The sequence below is a fragment of the Spermophilus citellus genome (genome assembly GCF_964194105.1).
Source record: "Spermophilus citellus genome assembly, chromosome: 4".
Taxonomy (NCBI): domain Eukaryota; kingdom Metazoa; phylum Chordata; class Mammalia; order Rodentia; family Sciuridae; genus Spermophilus; species Spermophilus citellus.
In genome coordinates this window covers 123,606,197-123,627,246 of record NC_138185.1, presented here as the reverse complement: position 1 = coordinate 123,627,246, position 21,050 = coordinate 123,606,197, and the positions used below count along the sequence as shown (strand labels likewise).

The window sequence follows — 21,050 nt, the reverse complement described above, 5'->3', positions numbered from 1 at the left end:
CAGCTGGCTATGTGGCCCTGTGAAGATATGAATTCATCGTGAACTTCATGTCTACATTTTTGATTCTCCTATTCTATAATTACCATGGTGAATGATATCAATCATGTTTTTTATTCATGTGTTCATTTCCAACACCTGACACAGAGTCTTGCATATTGAAGGCAGGATATCAGTGTCCAGTGTAATGACTTTTGAAAAGATTTATCTATATTATACTATGAAAAGAGCAACGTACTAAAGATGAAACCCAGTATTTCTCTTGCGATTCTTTAGCTTTAAGGAAAGTCAGAATTCTGTTTCTATTTCTTCTTAGTACATTTAAATTAGAGGGAATTTAACAAAGTGTATACACAAATTTAATCTCTAAAGCACACTGTGCATCTCTTAAATCTTCAAAGATTACTATCAACTTCATTTCACAGATGAAGTGAGGCAACTTGACCACAAAGTTGGTGAGACAGTGCTAGTGCTGACATTCTATCTTTAGTCAATACACTGCATTTTGCTTAGACAAACTTGGAAGTCACTTGAAGAACTAAATTAATTTTTAAAACCACTTCAAAGTGTGCTTTTTAGGATATCTGATTCAATCAATAAGAAAGATAACTCATTAAGTAGCCTAATTTTCCAAATTTTAGTTATTGTGCATTTACCACAGGCTCTTACACTCTAAAAATGTTCTAGAGGGGAATTACCCTTTTATATTCACTTTTTGTCAAGAAAAAGTATCTTACAAAACTTTACTTCTGTTCTATGTTACGATTGATCTACATGGAGATTAGGGAAACAGAAAAGAGCAATTTCATGACTAAATTCAATAATATCTCTTTTTTTTTTTTTAAAAGAGGTGAAGCTCTAATTTATTCTGCTCTTTGACACAGGTGTTCATTTCCCTTTCCCACCTACCATATTATCATTTGCCATTCTATTCACATATTCATTTTTTTTTAAAGAGAGAGTGACAGAGGGAGGGAGGGAGGGAGGGAGGGGGGGAGAGAGAGAGAGAGAGAGAGAATTTTTTTTAATATTTATTTTTTAGTTATTGGCGGACACAACATCGTTGTTTGTATGTGGTGCTGAGGATCGAACCCGGGCCGCACGCATGCCAGGCGAGCGTGCTACCGCTTGAGCCATATCCCCAGCCCCTAACATTCAAGAGAGGCATTGTTGAAAAATCATTTCAAATTCTACAAAAGAAATAGCTATGTGACTACTGCTAACTAGAAGAACTATAAACTCTTACAAAATTAACAGCCAAGATTTATGGACATAAATACTTGGTAATAATAAATTTTTCTTCAAAAAAAGGATTCTGTAAGTTAAAAAAGCATGATTTCCTTCTAAACAGAATTTTGTACCAGTTTTCAAAAAGGCAGTGTTGTTTCCCAGTCTTTAGACAGAAAAAGCCAGAATTACTCTCAATTCTACATTAGAAAATTTGTACACAAGATTCAATAAAAGCACTGTGATGAGATGTCATCCACCAAGCAGTCTGGAGGAAAGTATTGCGTGAGTCAAAATTACAGATAACCACAATGCCAACGTACTGCCACTGAAACTCAGTGACGAGAAGATTCTATAGATTCTAGGATCCCCTGCCATCAGGAAGTAGCAGTACTCACAGGAGTAACAGGATTAAGAGCAGGAAAGCTGGAGTAGGAGCAGTGACAAAAGTGAGTGTGGGCTTTCTTCCAGGTCAGTACCAAGTAATTCAGAATCAACAGTTAACTGAAGTACTTAAAACTGGTAATTTAACTAATTAATTTCCATGCATTATTTCTTAAAGCCAACCTAAAAAGAATTATTACTTATCTTTCAGTGATGAGGAATCTGACTTGACAAGGTTAATAATTTACTCAAAGTTATAGAGCTAGTTAGATGTAAAACTAGGATTTAAACCTCAGTCTATCTTATTTCAAGACTACATTCCTTTCACAATACCAGACTTCACAGTGAGTTGTATGGACAGTTTCAGTGTGGACAATTAAAAACAGTAAGATTTCTTATTTTAATAAAAAATACAGAAAAGAGATGCACAGGAGACCCTCTAAGTTGGCAGATAGTAAACTTTTGTATGTGGTCAAATACAAGCTGACAAGAGTAAGACTGCAGAAACATCTCAAAATCAGAAGTGAATTATGTCATAAATACAAGATGTCCACACTATAGTCAAGTTAAGGTATTACAACTTAGGGGAAAATACTGATTTGATTTATAAAAGACACTTACGACTAAAATAAACCCACGAGTATTCATAGAAATTTCTTAAAAATATAAGTTTAATGAGCTTTACCAGAGACCAAAAATCAAATGGTATGACTAATACATGATGCAGCAATTACCTCTAAAGAAATTTAACAGAAATAATTTGTGTAAATGGTTTGGGAGGCCTAGAAAGAAAAATTGAAGGCTGAAGATCAGGGCAATTCCACCTGAATAAAATGTAGGCAGAAATAAAATCATGGAGTGTAGAAATATAACAATAGAATCACTGATAACTTCTATAGTGTTTCCTATGTGCTAATCTTTATTTATTTATTTATTTATTTTTTTTGGTACTGGGGATTGAACCCAAGGTTGCTTAACCACTGAGCTTTTTATTTTTCAATTTTTAAATTTTATACAAGGTTTCCCTAAGTTGCTCAGGGCCTTGGTAAATTGCTGAGGCTGGCTTTGAACTTGCGATCCTCCTGCCTCAGCCACCAGAACTAGCTAATCACTTTTGAAGTACTTTACATGAAAACTAACTCCTTTAATTCCCTCAAGACTTTCAGAGTAGGTACTTTTGTAATCTTTGTTTTATAAATAAGAAACTGAGGTACAGAGATTAGGTAGCCTTTGCGTAAGTCACTTACATCTAGAAAACAACAGGATAGAAACTCCTAATTGGGCAATCAATTACAGAGCCTAGACTCGTACCACATCACCCTGTCACTTTAAAGGTCTGAGAGGGCTGAATGTATCAAATCTGGGTATCAAATGTTCAAATCTTATCACCAAGGAAGACCTCTTGATCTCATTAAGAAAGGCAATTAAATTTAACAAAATGAGAAAAAAATTTCAAGAATCTTAATAGATATTACAAATGCTGGAAATAATAACAGTCTCTACAAAAGCTAGGTACAAGAAGTTACAGAGAGAAACTAGACATAATTATGAGAAACTCTTAAGCTTCTCAGTGAAGCCATGTTAGGCAACCATACTCTTCATCAAAAATATCCCTTGCTGCTATAATCAGAAGAGGCTCTGCACTGTTATATATTTCTTAGACTTCTAAATGTAATAATGAGGAAACCATTTTTTCCAGATAAAATTTCTAAATATGTGAAAATGTACTTGCTTGCATCTAATTATGCACTCTACCTTATAAATGATTCAGGAACATGAATGAAATTTCTAGAGTCCTTCTTATTCAACACTACATTTACATTTTCCAATAGAAAAATCAGAATGATAAATCTAATCATTATTCTATAGACCATTCTATGGAGATTGTCATGAAATTAGTAATGACAGAAGGGAAAAAAATTCAAAGGCTGAATAAATACTCTTTCTATAGTCACAGGCCAAATATAACATGGTAAATCCCACATTTAATTTTAATCTGAATTTTGACCACAGAAACAGTTTTCCCAAAACTATGTATAAATTATGGGCATTAATTTTACAGTACAGAACAGGAGAAATAATGACACAATTACCTTCTTTTATAAAAATGGAAGAGGGTTATTTTTATAAGAGTACACATACAGAGTTGAATGTGCCTAAGAGTAAGATGGATATTAAATTTTCTCAAGATCAAGAATTCCTGTTTCTGTTACTGGGGATATAGATATGTGAATTCATAAGAATAAACTATGAAACTTAGTCATAATCACTATTGAAAAACAGATCTCTAGACCTCTAAAACTTAGTAACTGCATTTACACAAAGGGCATCACCATACTAATGATTTTCTTCCCACATCTCTGTCCATACCTTCTTTAGTTTCCTTTGTACATTCCTTCTCATCTCTCTAACCTTTTATTGTCAGAGTCCTCAGAGCTCACCTGTGGACCTTGCCCTTTCTCTATTTCCACTGTTACCCCTTGATGAGCTCATATACTTCCATGAATTTTTTAAAATTGAACTTTTTCATGCTGGAACAACTGTAGATTCACACATGGTCGTAAGGTTATAAGAAACAATACAGAGCAATCTCAAGTACACTTTGCTCAGTTTCCCCCAATGATAGCATCTTGTAAACTATAGTTCAATATCACAACCAGGATACTGACAATGATTAACAATACATTGATCTTTTTAGAATCCCCCAGTCTCACTTGTATCCATTCTTATGACATTTAAAAATATTAAATGATACTTATAGCCTAAAACTTACCCTTAAATTCATAAAGGATTATGACATCTCCACTTAGCTATCAAATAAGTATCTCAAAACTAAAATATGTCTCAAACTAAAATCTTCTTCTTCATTCCCAAACCTATTCCTCTTAAGTCTTCTCCATCTCAGTTGATAACAATGCTATCTTTTCAGCTGCTCAGAATATTAACTATGGAATCATCCTCACATGTTAGCTCACACTTCATATCTAAATTACCAAAAAATTCAAAACATGTCCAAAAAGGAGTCACTTATCACCTACCCAAGCGACCATCATCTCCCACTTGTGTTATTAAAATAACCCCTTAACTAATCTCCCTGATTTTGCCCTTGGTATCTTAGGACTATTCTCAAGAAAGCACATAATGTGATACGGTATTCTTACATTTAGATATTTATTTATTTGGAGTTTTATTGAGGTATCGTCTATTCAAATTCACTAATGGCTTCTCATTTAAAAGTAAAACCCAAAGTTTTCACAATGGTCTTTAAGTTCATATACCACATGGTCCACATTATCTCACAGGCCTATCTCCTACTAGTCTCCTTCTTCTTCCCTCCACTGCAGCCAAACTAGTCTCCTAACAGTTCCTTAACTCAGAATTATCCCATATTGGAGGTTTTTTCCTCCCAGAAATGCTCTTTTTGATATCCAAGTGGCTCACCTCCTTCACACCTCTACTCAAAATGTCATGTCTCTTCGAAGTTTTCCCTGATACCAGATTTAAAATGGTGGTCTCCTAATTTCTACCCCATATTCCTGTATTTCTCTTCCCTACTTCATTCTTCTTTAAAGTATTGATCATCATCTAAAATATAGGCAAGATGTTTTGCCAAAATGTGACAATAAGGCAAGAATCCAAGTTTCTATAGCTTAAGAGTCATTTTCTAAGAATGACAATAGACTCAAACTAAAAATTAGACCTATTCAACAGTAACCAAAAAGCACAAACAAGTGACATGGCTATTTTTGATGAGGCAAATAAACTATTTAGAATAACCTGATGGTAAAGAAAGATCAGGCTTAAGCTAAAACCTATTAGTATCACACAAATTCAACTAATTATCTATAATAATTAGCAAGCTTTGTCCTGCTTTAGTCAAACCAATTTTTTAAAAATGAAGTTACGGGTGATAATACAGTTTATACTTCAAGGAAATGAACTTGATACTACAAAAAATTAAGTCTCAGAAAAATTATAAAATAGTACTCATATTGCTATATCATATTTTTTAATTACAACCAAGCAAAAGCAAATTTTCTATTCTATAAACATATAAAGAATCAATGTCAAAATGGAAATAAACTGTTGTTTCTGGGCAAAATTTTTAAAAATTGGGTAGAAAGAAGGAAGATGATAAAACTTCAGGGAGCCAGATAAGGAAAGAAAGAATAATATATTACTAAGTTCAATACTAAGAAACAAGTCACCTTTGGACATTTTGGAATATCTTTCATTTACATTATAAATTTGTCCAGATAATTAAAGCTAACAGGATTTAACTTTTTTGATTAATACTCATAAGGTAAACATTACAAAATAAGCAGTCATCTAAACTGGCTTTATCTCTGATTTTAGAATAAAAGAAACCACACCTGAGTTATAATTTCAGAGTCTGATGATCCTTATGGCTATTAAGGCATAAAAGGCACTTTGCTTTAAAATTCAAGAAATTAGTATAGTATAAATAATGAACTTTTAATTATGCTAGAGGAAAAAATGCAAGATGCACTAGCTCTTATGTTTGCATGCCACATAACAACGCTTCCATATAACAATTAAAGCAATAGGATAAAATAGTTTTTATAAGAAATTGTTCACTAGCAAATAATGAGACATTTAAACAAAATAATTTTTATTAAATTACAGATTAGATATACAAATATGTTACTTTAAAACTTGTTTTTAAGATCTGCAAGCTTTACCAATTTTTAACACCTTCGAAGCCAAAATTGAGGTAATATAAATAATAATCCTGAAACAAGACAGAAAATATCATAACTGTCTGAGAACAGCCATACTATAAAGCTATCAACAGGCAGTTACGTGAAATCTGAAGAGAATTCTTAAGGAATCTCCTGGTGTTCTTAAAAACAAACACTGAACAAGTTTTAAAGAAAAGAATAGAAAAATAGATATCATAAAGTAGATATCACTAAATTTAGAGAACATAAAATCAAGCTATTAAAATTAAACTAAATTTTTAAAAATAAAAAAAATCTGAGAATTGTATTGTTGAGAAAATTTAAGAGTTAATACTGGGTGATAAATTTTAAATAACAGTAAAAATAACTATGATTTTGAATCATAATTATAGAGACCTATTGTTCCAAGGACATGAAAAATAGTCATGATTTCCTAACAACTAGATTTTTTTATATTTCTTGGATTGCATTCAGGATAGAGGAAGATTTATGGGTAGCAGCCAAAATGACTAAACTTTAATTTGTATGTTGAACCATTGATTTGATAGGTTTTTCTTAGTTACAATTGGCCCATGAGCTTATTAAGATGGAGAGCCAAAGCTGCCAGTGGGAAGCATGCTCAATTTGGTGGGCCCCGAGGCCATCTCTGGCCAAATCAACATCAGCCTTACAAGAGGCCAGTCATGCAGGAAGGGAGTTTCCCCAAGATATGATTTCTTGAGGCCACAACCTAGAGCAGGTCCCACAGTCAAATTATTCACATTCCTTGGAAAGAGAGAACAGTCATCAGTTGTGTCCATCGAAGGGGGACACTGTCCAGGTGTACCCTGGATATTTTTTGAAATCTCTGGGCTGCTTCTGCACCTGAAAAAAAAAAAAAATAGCGCAATGACAGACAACAAATGAGTAAAAGGACAATCATCTGGTCCAAAAACTTAAGACATGAAATTAAGAAGCAGACAAAACAGAAGAAAAGACAAACAACCATATCACTTGGAATGTATTACTCTGAAGGCAAGTGCAGTAGAGAAAAAACACAAATTATTTTAAGCAAAGAAAGAAAAGACCATAGCAATAAGTTATTTTTAGAGAAAACCAACTGGAGAAAAAAAATGTATGTTAAGATATGTCAACTTGACACAAAGATAAAGTAGAGGAATCTGAACCCATTTATAAGCTGAACAGAGCTGAATAATGAAAGCTAGTGTCATAAACTTGGCTGCTTGACTGGCTTTGTGTAACAAAATATCTCAGAACTTTGAACTTAGGAAATTCCAACTTGTCTTGCATCAGGTCACAAGCTCCACAGAGCAGGAACCTATTTCAACAAGCAGGTTTAAAAAACATTTAAAAAAAATAATTTTTCATTGCTATTAATGATACACTTAAAAATGCAGTAAGTGCTAAAATCCATCAAAGTAAAATGCACTGAAAAAAATTAAACTTACTCAGAAAGATGTTCAGTTGGGATACAGACAGAAACTGAAATTAGAAGAAAAGTTTTATATTGACAACAGCATATGAACCATGATGAGAGTAACGATTTAGTAAAGAGTTCATATTGTGGTTGACCAAAAATAATGGAATAAATATCAAATCCACAAGAGCACAGTTATATATACGTACCTTTCTCTACTACAACTTGGCAAGTATGGGTTTCATGTTGACTTAAGTGTGCAGCCATATTATCTAAGCCAGAAACATCAGTTAGGAAATCACAATTAAGGCACACTAGAGTAATGCCCCTATTAAAAAAAAATAGCATAAAAGAAAAGTTTTTATCTGTTATTAAATCTATATACAAGTTCAATGACTATTTTTCCACGAATTATCTTTTTGTGTAATAAATGTAACTTGCTATTTGTTATATAAATTTGATGTAACTGAAATGATTCTCTATAAAATGGTATAGCTATGTCCAAATTATGCTACTACTTATTTACATAGAGTATTTATGTTTTATAAATATTTATCTTTTGTACCAGTCAAAAGACCTACAACCAGTCTAGGTTCCATTAACAATTTGCATTAATATAGGCAAGTCACATTCTATTTGTTCCTCTGCCCATCTGCAAAGTGAGAATAGCATTCATTCACTCAATATATATTTACTGAGATTGTCTTTATACAATTGTATCACTGTTATTATGAACAACAACAACAAAAAAGCCAGTCAGTACCTGAATGAAATTTATAATCTAGTGTTTTATTTAGTTGAGGACAAAATTAGAAGAAAATCATAAAGTATTTAGAAGTATAGTATGATACCTGCCACTACATGCCAAGGTTCTTAGCATGATCTTCAAAGGGTGGTTATTATTTAACATGGAATTAATTGACGTAGTTAATAAAAATGTTGGAGTCCACAAATTTGGAATCCTCATCATCCCAGCACTGTGAATGCTATTGCCTACCTGATGGGGCCTATACTACTCATTCTCTTTAACAAAACTTGTGAGTGCTGTACAGAGGAAGGAGAAAGAAACCCAAGTCCAGAGAAAATAAAGACAGCATCATGCTGCCTTAGCAGGTCAAAGCAGGGAGAACTCCAGTATGTTCTTGATTCTTAAATAACACATGTAATGATTAAGGACTTTCAAAGGAATTTAGGAAACAAGTCCCAAAATCATGAAAAACTTTTGCTGAGTCCAGAGTAGTTCTTATACTCACTGAATTAAACTGAATAACATTTGCTATCTGAAGTATTTAAACATAACTGGCATATTAAAGTTATGTGTCAATGGCCTTAAGATTCATATTTAAAATGTGTTTGATCTCGTGACTTTTAGTTGAAAAGTATCTTAAATATTATTAAGACTGTAAAAATTTTGAGATGGTTCAGAGAACTTAGAAAGCCACTATATAATTGAACTTATTAGATTTATTAAAAAGTTAAGCAATTGGGAGCTAGTTGGGTCAAGCATTTGAAGTGTCGTTTAAAAGAAAATCAAGTATATTTAATGGATAAATGACACTAAATTGTTTAAAGTAATTTGAACTTAAATGTCACTGTTGAAAAAAAATTCAGTCCGTATTCAATTTAAATGAACTTCATCTTACATTAAATTAAAGTTCCTCTAGAAAGTGATTACTAAAAAGTACTCAAATTCTAAATGGAGTATTTCTAAGTTAGACTTAAAAGCTTAAAGAAAGTTAAAATGTAAAATATTTAGCTTAAATAACTACATTTTTTTCTATGAACAAACTGCCCTCATAGATACTAAAAAGAGTTTCACTGGTAAAGAACAGGCTACTGCCTATTCCACTGGATATAGATAATTTTAAAAGGGATGGCATGACTAACTCAATCTGTTTTTAAACAGGGATTTATAATTGGAATTTATAATCAAATTTCTTGATTTGGGAAAATATGTGAGTCTGGGAATATTATAGTTGGGTCATTAGAAGAGAAAAGATGGTCTGTACAGAGAAAGCAGAAAGAAACCCAAGTCCAGAGAAAATAAAGACAGCATTATGCTGCGTTAGCAGGTCAAAGCAGAGAGAACTACAGTAAGTTCTTGATGACTTTTTGTTTTCCTTATTTGCTCTGGCTGTTGCTCCTCTACTTAGGGGTCTATAAGAGTCTTTGGAATCTCTCTAATAAATCAAAGTTTCACCTAAATTTTGTTTAGGTGAAAAAAATTGATCATTTAACTGATCACTGTTATTATCAGTTTAATACAAAGTTTAATTCAGCGTTCATATACTTGATGTTCATTACATAATATATATGTTTTACCAGTATATGAATACAAACAAACAGGATACTTCAGACTGATTTCTCCCCCTTAAGTTCTATTCTAACAGCATGCTATATATGTTCACTGAGAGAATTCACTGGCACATCAAATCTAAAATCATCTGCTTTCTCCCCAAATCATCTCCTCCTGACTTTCTTATGGTCCCATTTCACTTGACACTAAAGCTCAAACCATAGTTACCTATGACTTTCTCCTTTCTTAAAACATTTAATATGTCAAGCATTTTATAATATTAACAACTTATTGAGTACTTATTCTGTGCCAGGCTGCTTTTAAACATATCATCTCATCTAAATCTTAAAACAACCTGAAGGGTTAAGTGTTATAATTATTACCCTTTTATACAGTACAGAGTTAGCTTAGTAACCTACCAAGGACATAGAACTGGTAAAGGTCAAAATCAGGTGTAAAATTATGCACTTTGATTCCAGAGCCCATATTACATCATAAACACAATGTAATACCACCTCACCACCTTAATTCAGATCCCTAATCTAAATAATTTATGCATCTACAACTCACCTTGTATGTCCCTGAATTCAACTCTCCTTCAGTATCACTTGATTCTACACAAAACACTAATGGTTCTCCAGTGCCCTCTGAATTAAGTCCAAATTTCCTAAGTTTAATTTTCAATGCATTCCAATATAATTGTAAGCTCAAAATTGTTGCTACAGACTTTAATCCATTACTATCACACAAACATCATGTTCCATCCATTTACTACTAGCCATTCTTTCTGTATGCCTTCTCTTTTTCATTTCTGCACTTTTGTGCTATTTTCTCCAACTAGAAGACCCCTCTGCTTCTTCTGCCAGTTAAAAAAAACAAAAAAACAAAAAAACCCACTCATCCTTAAAAACAAAGTAAACCTAATTCCTATCCAGATCATTCCAAGTAATCTCTCACTTCTTTGAAATAACTTATTGCACTTATTAAAATCCATAGTTACTTCTGTTCATACTTTATTTCCCACCTAATGAACTACATTCCCTGAAGGCTAGTTCCAAGATTGCTTTATCCCTATCATCTACACAGGACCTGCTACAATACATACACAATAAGTGCATAATACACATAATATACACAATAAAAAATATTCCATTTCAATAAGTAATTACAAAGATTGGGTGATATGGAATTTTATAAATATGCTAAGTTCCACTCATAGAAATTGACCAATTTCAATGCGAGACATAATGGAAGTTGAGAGGAAAACACTCCAGACCTTTAAAAAATCAGATAATTCGTTTAAAAAACTAACACACAACTGAGCTAGACAATAATGAGGTAAAAATCAAATTAAAATCTGATTTTTTAAAATGCAATAAATCCTATTCATTCTTATAAAAGTCTTTATTAAGGCAATACCTCAAGTAACAATCAATTTTTCTGAATACAATAAACACTCTAATGAGACTAAGTTTTAATATTGAACCATTATTTTTTATCTTCCTGTGAGCTACTGGCTCAGCATCATAAATGGGACCTTTTGTCCAAATACATAATTTTTTCCATATACATCAATTTATTCAACAAATATTTACTCAATGCCTACTATATGCTAGGCTTAAACAAAACAAAAACAAATGAACAACAACCACCAAAAAAAAAAAAAAAACCCCACAAGCCACATAGAATGTAGTAAGAGAACACAGACCACAGACAAACAAAAAGTAAAATATACAGTATTGCAAATGCACTAGGAAAAAAAATATTAAAAGGAGGTAAAAGTGCTAGGGTAAAGCATGGGGGAGTGGATACAATTTCAAATGCAGTAATTAAGGAAAGGATCACTGTCAGAGTGAAGATAAAGGACTAACCATACAATATCTGGGAAAGAGTAAACTATGCATAGGGGATAATAAACACAAAGATCCTAAGACATAATGCCATTCCCTCTTCCTCCTTTTCTATGAACCCAAAGCACCAAACAAGTCTTTGGCTAAACTTATCAATAAATTAGTTTGGTGGAACAAAGATATTGTTATTTCAAGGAGAATAACAACATAAGCAGAAAATAAACAAAGAAAAAGAAACTAAGGAAATCAGAATTTTAAAAAATGGTGCTCAGTCGATTTTGAATTCAGTGTGTGGTATAACCAATGCTAATTATCAACATTCATCCATAGTTTCTTTACAGAAGCTAAGCTGTATACTTCTATTTGAAAAAGAAACAAACAAACAAAAAAAGAATTATGAAGACTACTGATTTCAAGAATTTCAGTGGTTTCATACATGTGCTTCAAAAACTAACAGCGTCACTTTAATAGGTATCTTAGGTAACTTTTTGATATTCAAATATTGTTGGTGGGCCTGATTTTTCCTTTCATTTTACAATGCAAATGCATGAGAATTTCATCTTGACACCATTTGTCACCAATGAAATAAATTTACCAAGAGATCAATGGCACATCTCAGGTCTTATAAGGAACAATGTAATATCCATTATGAATCACTCAGATTCACAAACTGGCACTCCCAGACAGTTTAATTTAAAAGTGCAAACCACAATGATACAGCACTTCCTAGCAACTAGAATGACTATAACAAAAAAGATATAATACCAAATGTTACAAAAGATGTGAAGAAACTAGAACCCTCATACACTGCTGGTGAGAATGTAAATAATGAGGCTACTTTGAAAAGCAATTTAGCAGTTCCTCAAAAGGACCAATGTACCATAAAATCCAGCAAATTCAATGTTAAGTATATACTAAAGAAAAATAAAAAGACATGTCCTTATAAAAACTAATATGTAAATGTTCACAGTAGCATTATAACAACCTAAAGTGAAAATGAACTGAATGAATAGCTAAACTATGACATATTCATAATATGGAATATCATTCAGCACTTTGAAAAATGAAGCATTGATACATGCATGCTACAATATACATAAACCTTTATAGGCAGTTGGAAAAGACTACATACACAGTCTATCATTCCATTTGTAGAAAATATCTAGAATGAACTAATCTACATAGGCACAAAGTAGATTCATGATTGCTTAGTAATGGGGGGAGTTGAAAAGAAATGGGAATAACCACTAATGAATGGGGAAGAGGTTTCTTTTTGGAATGACCAATATGTACTAAAATTAACTGTGGTCATTGCTGTACAGCATCAGTACAGTATAATACTATAACCTATTATAGGTTTGGATGCTATAGTATACTGTATAGTTATAATATAGCACAATACCATAACCTATTAATTTTATTGTTAAATGCATATTGTACAGCATGTGAATTATATCTCAATAAATTTGTTATGCAAGAAAGAATGTAAATTATAACCATTGTTTAGTAGAAAGAATAAAAAAAAAAATCAACTAGTTACCTGAGATCTTCAGAATGCTCCTTAAATATACAAAACCTTTTACTTGGACGACTACTGTGAAAGCTGGAGAGACAGAAGACATTTTAATAATTTTAGTATAGAGTTCTATTATTTCATAATAATAATTATATTAATTTATAAACATATTTCAAGTCTGTACTTAAGTTTCTAGTTTTCAAAAGACTACAGTGTAAATACTGAACCATTAACCCTGTTTAATTCAACATTTGATCTGACATTGCATTTTGCTTTTAATTCCTAATGACAGATACTTTTTTCCCTAAGCATATACTTAGATGATCAATAGCTCAGCATTATGTAAAAAGGAAATGCTCAAAGAGTTAAAAAACAAACTAAATTTTTCATTTATTATGCATTTAAAATGATTCTAAATTTTTATTAACAAACTAATTTTGCTACAATCTGAATTATCATTAGAAATCAACTTTTTGAAAATAATTTTTTAATAATCTTAACATGCTGGTATAGAAGGAGGGGAACAGAATTCAATTGATCTAGAAAGTACACACTATCTGAGCTAAATATTACTGTTTACCATCTGTAAATTCAAACATCTAGACAGTTCTTTGTAATTGTTAGTAGAGGTTCAAGAAACAAAGCAGAACTCATACCTTAATGCTTCCTCTAATCACAGAACAAAAAACCACTAACCAAACATTGTAGCCAATAAGGAAAGCTTTCTGTACTAGAAAAACAGTAGTAGTTTAGCACACTATATCTGAAAGTCACAGACAACAGTATCACCATCACCCGAGAGTTTATTTAGAAATGCAAAATCTTAGGCTCTTCACAAACCTACTGAATTAATCTCTGGCAGTGGGATCCAGGAAACTGCCTTAACAAGTTTTTCAGTGGTTCTTACACAAGTTAAAGTTTGAAAAGCAGTAGCCAACAAACTAGGTAAATGGCTACTCACATCAGTAAAGCCTGTATGTAAAGGAATAGAAATGTTCTGGCTAAATATAATCCCCAGAAAACAGCCTCAGAAGATTTCAAATATCATTTCTTCAAGCTGGGGTAACTATTATTTGGAGATTTATGAATTTAAGATATTATCACAAAAATAAATTTTTTAGAGAGATCAGGGGGTTGGGAAGCCCTGAAATTGTGTGCAAAAAATTATATAAATAATTGTTTCCTTAGAGGAATGAGTCCAAGACTGGGAGGCAGGTTTACTGGGGATTGAACCCCAGTGGGCTCTACCAGTGAAATATACCTCCAGCCCTTTTTATTTTTAGACTAGGTCTCACTAAATTGATGAGCTGGCCTCCAACTTGGAATCCTCTAGCCTCAACCTCCTAAGTCACTGGGATTACAAGTGTGTACCACCAGGCTCAGTTCAAAATAAGTTATTTTTTTAAATGACATTTTAAAGTTTTTTCTCTTCAAATAAGTATACTGTTTTTATTTATTCTTTGGTAAGGGGAGAGAAAAATTATATTTTAGGGTCTTTTTGATGGCTTCCACATCTATCTATAACTTGACCAAATATCTACAAATGTTCCTAATTAAATTTTTAGTTGTCTGAATCCAGTTATAGAGTTCCCTATCTTTGAAAAAAAAAAAAAGCATTTATACTGTCTCTTTGACTCATCTGTACTTACTACATAACTTCTACAACTACAATTTTGTGTAATGTAAGAATGGAAAAGTGAATCACAACTCACAAATAAAGAGGAAAAAGCTACCTTTCTTCCCTATTTCCACAAAGTTGATAGCAATACAGAAATACACCTAAGAAAACAGAAAAGGCTAAGACTTTTATTCAATACAGTAAAAATACAGTGTTAAGACGTAGGTTTAAAAAACCTGCTACCCAACTTCATGACTATAATTACCAAAAGCTCATTGAATTGTTCTTCATAAATAGGTAAATTTTATTAGGTATAAATTATACCTCAAGGAAATTGAGGACAAAATCCCTTTTTGACCATATTTTCCTTAATAATCTTGATTCCATGTAAGAAACAACTTGACTTTCTGAGAAACACAAAAGGAATGACTTCCTTAACATCCAACAATATTGATGGTATACCTACTATTTAAGACACTGAATTGTAGAATGATGATATAATAACTAGAGTGGTAAGTTGCCTGCCCTAGAATTCATGGTTGAGTGAAAGAGAAGAAGATGGTCTGATACAGAATAAATGCTAATAAATAAATGTGGAATGAATATATATTCATAAATTAATGCAAGATAAAAAATCAACAGTGACACAGAACTCTGTGTACAGGAACAAATCATTACAACAGCTTTCTTTTTACTTGGAAACATTTAAAATCATCCTTCAAAGCCTAAGAGAAATGTCATTTATAGAAAGTCTTCTCTACTTCTTAAAGAATTTATTCTTACCTTCTCTGTGCTCTCATAGTTATCTGCTTATCACATTAACCTAGGTAAACATATTTCTCCTACTAATTAGCAAAAATTAACAGCAAGGACTTGACCCCCAATACTACCTGCCTATCACACTTTCTAGAAAACTGTTACAGTTTCATAAGCCTCCCAAAGCTCGTGTGTGACACAATGCAAGAAAGTTTAGAGATGACTCAATTAGGTTATGAGAGCCTTAACATAATCAGTGCATTGATCCCAGATAGGGATTAACTGGGTGGTAACTGTAGGCAGGTAGGGTGTGACTGGAGGTGCGTCTTTGGATATATATTTTGTGATCATGAGAGTGCTCTGCCTCTCCTGATGCCATGTCCCCAGTTACTTTCCTCCACCATATGCTTCCACCATGGTATTCTCCCTCATCTCAGGCCCAGGCCCATGGAGTCAACCATCTACAGACAGAGACCTCTAAAACTATGAGCTCCAAAATAAACTTTTCCTTCTCTAATTGTTCTTGTCAGGTCTTTTGACTAAAACACAAACTGTACCTTCCTAGTATGTAATAATCAGTTTTTGTGAAAATGAATCTGGGTGATATAAATACTATTAAAAAGAGATATTAGTAATGTCCATTAACTTAATTCTCTTACATGTAGAAGAAAAAGTTGTCTCATATATCTTTTTGAGGAATAACAGTAATATTATATAGTAGTTAATTTTCACTTTCTCAGGTGATTTCTATTACCACTTACAAGCTATTAGCAAAGTACAATAATTTAAATAACTGACCCCAATAATACTATTTAAAAAAAATAATTTATAATTATGAAGTTAATGATCTGTTTCCTTCAAAGAGTCTGAATTTAAAGATGTTCCAACAGCTTCAAGATTTTATAATCTCTTCTCTGAGATTATGTTTGGGGCCTCTTCTAATTATAAATAATGACTATCATTTATAGTTTATAATGTGGTAAGTGATATGATAAATACAAAGATCAATCTCTGAAGGAGATTCTACATACACAAATAAAATGAAAGGCAGATCAGATGAATGGTACACAATTCAAAAGAATTGACCAGACACTTGAAAGATGAACTGGGAGGGAAGGACAGGGTGTCATGGGGACTAATAAAGAATAAGAAAAAAACTACTATATAAAATAAGTATGGGAAGAAAAATACTTTAGAAAAGATTAGCCAACTTATGAGGATCAGAGTCTCTCTTTATAGAAGAGACTGGGCAGGTATGAGATCAGAAAGAAAAAGACGACTTGAAAGGCTACAGAGTTGGTATGGTACAGGGTAAGAACTGAATGTACACATCTTTTGGAGAAATGAAGCTTCCCTTCATAAAAACCTCAAGCCTAGATCAAGTATCTGCAGTAAGTATAAATAAGGGTGTGCTACTCAGTGAGAAGGCAAAGGGAAACGACGGTATCAATGAAGGAAAAACAAAACAAAAAAAAGGAGAAAGGAGCTAACAATGAATAAGGAGTATGTGTGATGACAATGAAATGTAGGTTTGGGTGGTTTGGAAAAGGGTAAGAAGAATGTCTTGAGCCAATTGCAAATGGTTGGAGATAGAATGGATTTGGAAGTTCTTCAGGACAGGAAGGAAACCTATGATGGGAGAAACCTAAATGGGAGAAGGAAGGCCAGAATGAACCTTAGTTTAAGAAACACAAAATACTTTCCAATTTGATCCTTTAGAAATTAAGGGCAAAATAAAAGACATCCTTAGGTAGCTTTGTGTTTTAACACAATAAGAGATTAGCATTCCACCCAGCAGTATACTAGGAGAAAAGATGATGGGGCCTGGTTTAGAGCAATAGGAGTATCAGATACTGCAGTGGTTGGGAGGCAGTCTCAGGAAGCCATGATGCACAGTGAATCAAAAGAACTTCTTGAGTTTCAGAAACTTGAGACAGTAAATTATTTCTAGCTGGAGCTGAACATTCACACAAAATGGTGCCTTGAAAGAGATGGAACTTAAAAAGTTAGGATGGTAGTAATGTGAATCTGAGACAGATAATAATATTTGGCGCTTTTTTTTGTTGTTGTTGTTCTATTGAGATGCCAGTGGGTCTAGGGTAAAAGCATCTACAAAATAATTAGAAACACAGATTTGGATCTCAGAAAAACAAAAGATTGAAATTCTAAGATTTCAAGTTGAAAGCTGAAAGTGCAAGTGCTAAAATTACTAAGAAAGGCACTATAAACAGTTGGAGACAGGCAATGAAATAGAGGTGTCACCTAAAAAGAAGAAAAATGGTATTAACGGTTTACTAGAGACTAAAGAGAAACGTTTCAAAAGTGAGTGGCAACAACGTTAAAAATAAAGTTACGGAGTAAAGAATGAAAAAAGAGGAAAAGTGTGGTGATAAGTACATGACACAATAATCTTTAAAGGGGCAGTGTTAGTTGATAGGTAGGGATGATACTCAAAAGGGTATAGAAATGAGTCACAATTAAGCTGGCAACAAACATTTTGAAAAATGTTGATGGAAAAAGGCAAACAAGAAATAAAGAAAATACACAGGAAGGACATAGCTCCCTCATCCTAAAATTAAAGAAACAAAACCCTGAAAGTGTTTATAAGCAGAAGAAGTCCAATAGTGAGATAGGGATGAAGATACAAGTTAACTGAATAAGGTTATGATGAATTGAAGGAGATAAGAGATAGAATTGGCTATGGAGAAATGGGACAAGCTTAATTTCTGAGATTAATATCTGGATGAAGAAAAATATTTGGAGTTGAAAAGACCTCGCTTTTAGGAAAAATGAAAAAGATGACCTTCAATCGAGCAATTAATAAGTTGGGTTAACAACTAAAAGATGAAAATAAAATCTTTAGGGTACCGAAAAAGGATTAAACAAACACTGTAGGTAAAAATAAGGAGGTCTTTAAAAAGAAAAATAAAGAGGTCTTAATCAAAGTTAAAGATTATAAAGTCAGAATGAATAAATAAACTCTTGTATTCTAGAATTTGGCATATAAAAAGATGGAAAGGGGAAGAGCCTGAAATCTTAAACTGGCTTTTATGCTAGGTGAGCATGAATAAAAATGTAGAGGACAAAGAAAAGAACAGGATTTGAAACAGAGGACCACGACGACTATAAAGTTAGATGAATGCTGCTAGACTGGCAGAAAGAGTCAAAACTCTGAACATTATGGAGTAATAAGAATTCAGAAGAAATGAAGAGTATATAGGATGAGATTAAAAATGAAGAGGACCCAAAACTTAAAAGCTGATGTGAAGTGCTGGCACTAAAGAAGCCAAGACACCAGGAGGTAGGCCAACCATCAAGGCAGAAAAGCAGAGAGAAGGGCTAAAGTTGCCATGAAAGGTAGGAGAATTCTGGAAAAGCAGTATCTGATAATGATAAGAAAGTAAAACTGAGGTTATGTCATGATCTCCAAGAAACTCAGTTATACATTAATTCTAATGTTTATTTAAATGGAACAAACTCACTATGAATAAGCAGTATATCACATTTATAATGGAAGAACTATTTTTAAAGATAAAAATCCATCCTGATAGAATAAAATATTCTCCTATTAAAGAAATACAAATGAAAGTAATGTGGGTTCTGAAGGGGTTTCTTAGCATAGTGTAAATGATAGGTACTCAAACAACATAAATTAAATGAATTAACGAAAAAGAATTCCAACAGTGGCATCATAACCAGAATAGTCTCTCGTTTTCACTGAACAAATGTATATATAGATGGCCTGACAGATGAATGGACCATAGAAAGAAAACCAGATTCAATGAAGTTCCCAACATCACTGAAAATCCTCCAATAATGTTAGCTATTAATTAAAAAGCTACAGCTACTAGTGGAATAAAAGGTTAATAGTTTCAACTATCAAATTTAGGTAACGATATTCCTCTATGAGCAGAAGCAGTAATCATTGGATTTCATCACAAAACTACAGCTTCTCAAAAAGTGACTAATTTGAAGAGGATATTCCTAATGAGGACATTTATTTGTATGCTAAATAAGCTTAAAACACTTAAAGTTTTATTTGAAAATCACCATTTCTAAATACCTATAGGGAAAAATAAAAAACAGAATAATTATTTCCCCAATAAACCTATCCTAATTTTATTAGTTTAATTAATCGTTCTTACAATTTAAGACCAGTAATTACTTGAGTTACTATGTTGGAAAATAACATCAGATAGTATCTTAGAAGTTCCTTACTGCTAGGTCCTTTTGGCTCTTTGAGGAGAAAAACTAGTTTCTAATAGGGATAACTTTGCTTCAAAACAAAAACTTCCTGTACTATAATTTTAGTTGTCAATTTACAGGTTTAACCCTTCTTACCTCATCATATGATTTACATAGGCTTTACTACAGCTAGTATTGTATCTGCAAAAGCTACAGTGGACATATGCAGGAAAATGGTTTGCAAAATCTTTTATTTCAGAACAGCACTCAATGCACTTGTGAATGCCCCGACGACACCTTATGGAGACACAAAGAAAATGGTATAAATATATTTTAAAACAAAAGTAATAAGTAAGAGCCATATTACTATTCTAATTAACTAAAGTATAATGTTTTTATACTTAAATTTAAATTGGTATTGTATATTAGGAATAAAATATCACCTTAAGTTCCTCAATGCAGTATTAACTTTGATTTTTTTATTGCTATTAGCCAATGTGCTTTGTTTCTTTTGCAAATTAGAGATTTTTGATTTGTATTTAGATTTACTTCCATTAGGCTTATTTCCATTAGGTTTACTTGCATTGGATTTGGTTGTATTAGGTTTACTTGTATTCAATTTTGTGGGATTTTTAGCAGTTATATTTTTAGTCCTTGGAGGTGAGAGCTGAAGGGTAGAAGTGCTTGCATTAATGGAAGGTGTAGGTGAAGATCCTGACTGAAGAGGTCCAACTGAAGCTCGAATAGTAACCTACAAGAATGCAGAATATATTTACTTCAAAAAAAAAAAATCACTATATTACTATTAAAATATCACTGTACAAAAAACATTAAACATCAAGTATTTTGAAAGAGTACACATAAACTACAATTGTATTTAGTCTTATTTACTCCAAATGTTCAAAACAATTAAATAAAGTTAAATTTGATATTTATTCACTTAATGTAAAATCAGTTACGTGTAAACACAGTTATTAATGAGTAATTAGGAGTTAATAAAAATTATATGACTATCAAAAGAGCACATTCCAAAGCTATTTTTATGCTGTGACATAATTTTTAAAAAATTCATATATAGGTCTAAGTTTCACAAAGCTTGAA

At 32.4% G+C, this 21,050-nt stretch overlaps 1 protein-coding gene across 4 annotated transcripts in view; it reads right to left on the bottom strand.

The window, feature by feature from the left end:
* Positions 1 to 21,050, bottom strand: part of ZNF280D (zinc finger protein 280D) — a 108,299-nt gene that overhangs the window by 21,530 nt on the left and 65,719 nt on the right. For 2 of the 4 annotated variants that reach the window (XM_081289643.1, XM_081289644.1), the window contains 5 exons: positions 20,393 to 20,700; positions 20,106 to 20,246; positions 13,415 to 13,477; positions 7,938 to 8,056; positions 7,760 to 7,793 (listed from right to left, as the gene is read on the bottom strand). In XM_081289643.1, the coding sequence (XP_081145769.1) occupies positions 7,760 to 7,793; positions 7,938 to 8,056; positions 13,415 to 13,477; positions 20,106 to 20,246; positions 20,393 to 20,700 (665 nt within the window). Of the gene's footprint in view, positions 1 to 1,193; positions 7,176 to 7,759; positions 7,794 to 7,937; positions 8,057 to 13,414; positions 13,478 to 20,105; positions 20,247 to 20,392; positions 20,701 to 21,050 lie in introns of those variants that run through there. The other 2 variants (XM_081289641.1, XM_081289642.1) reach the window with 2 other exon arrangements.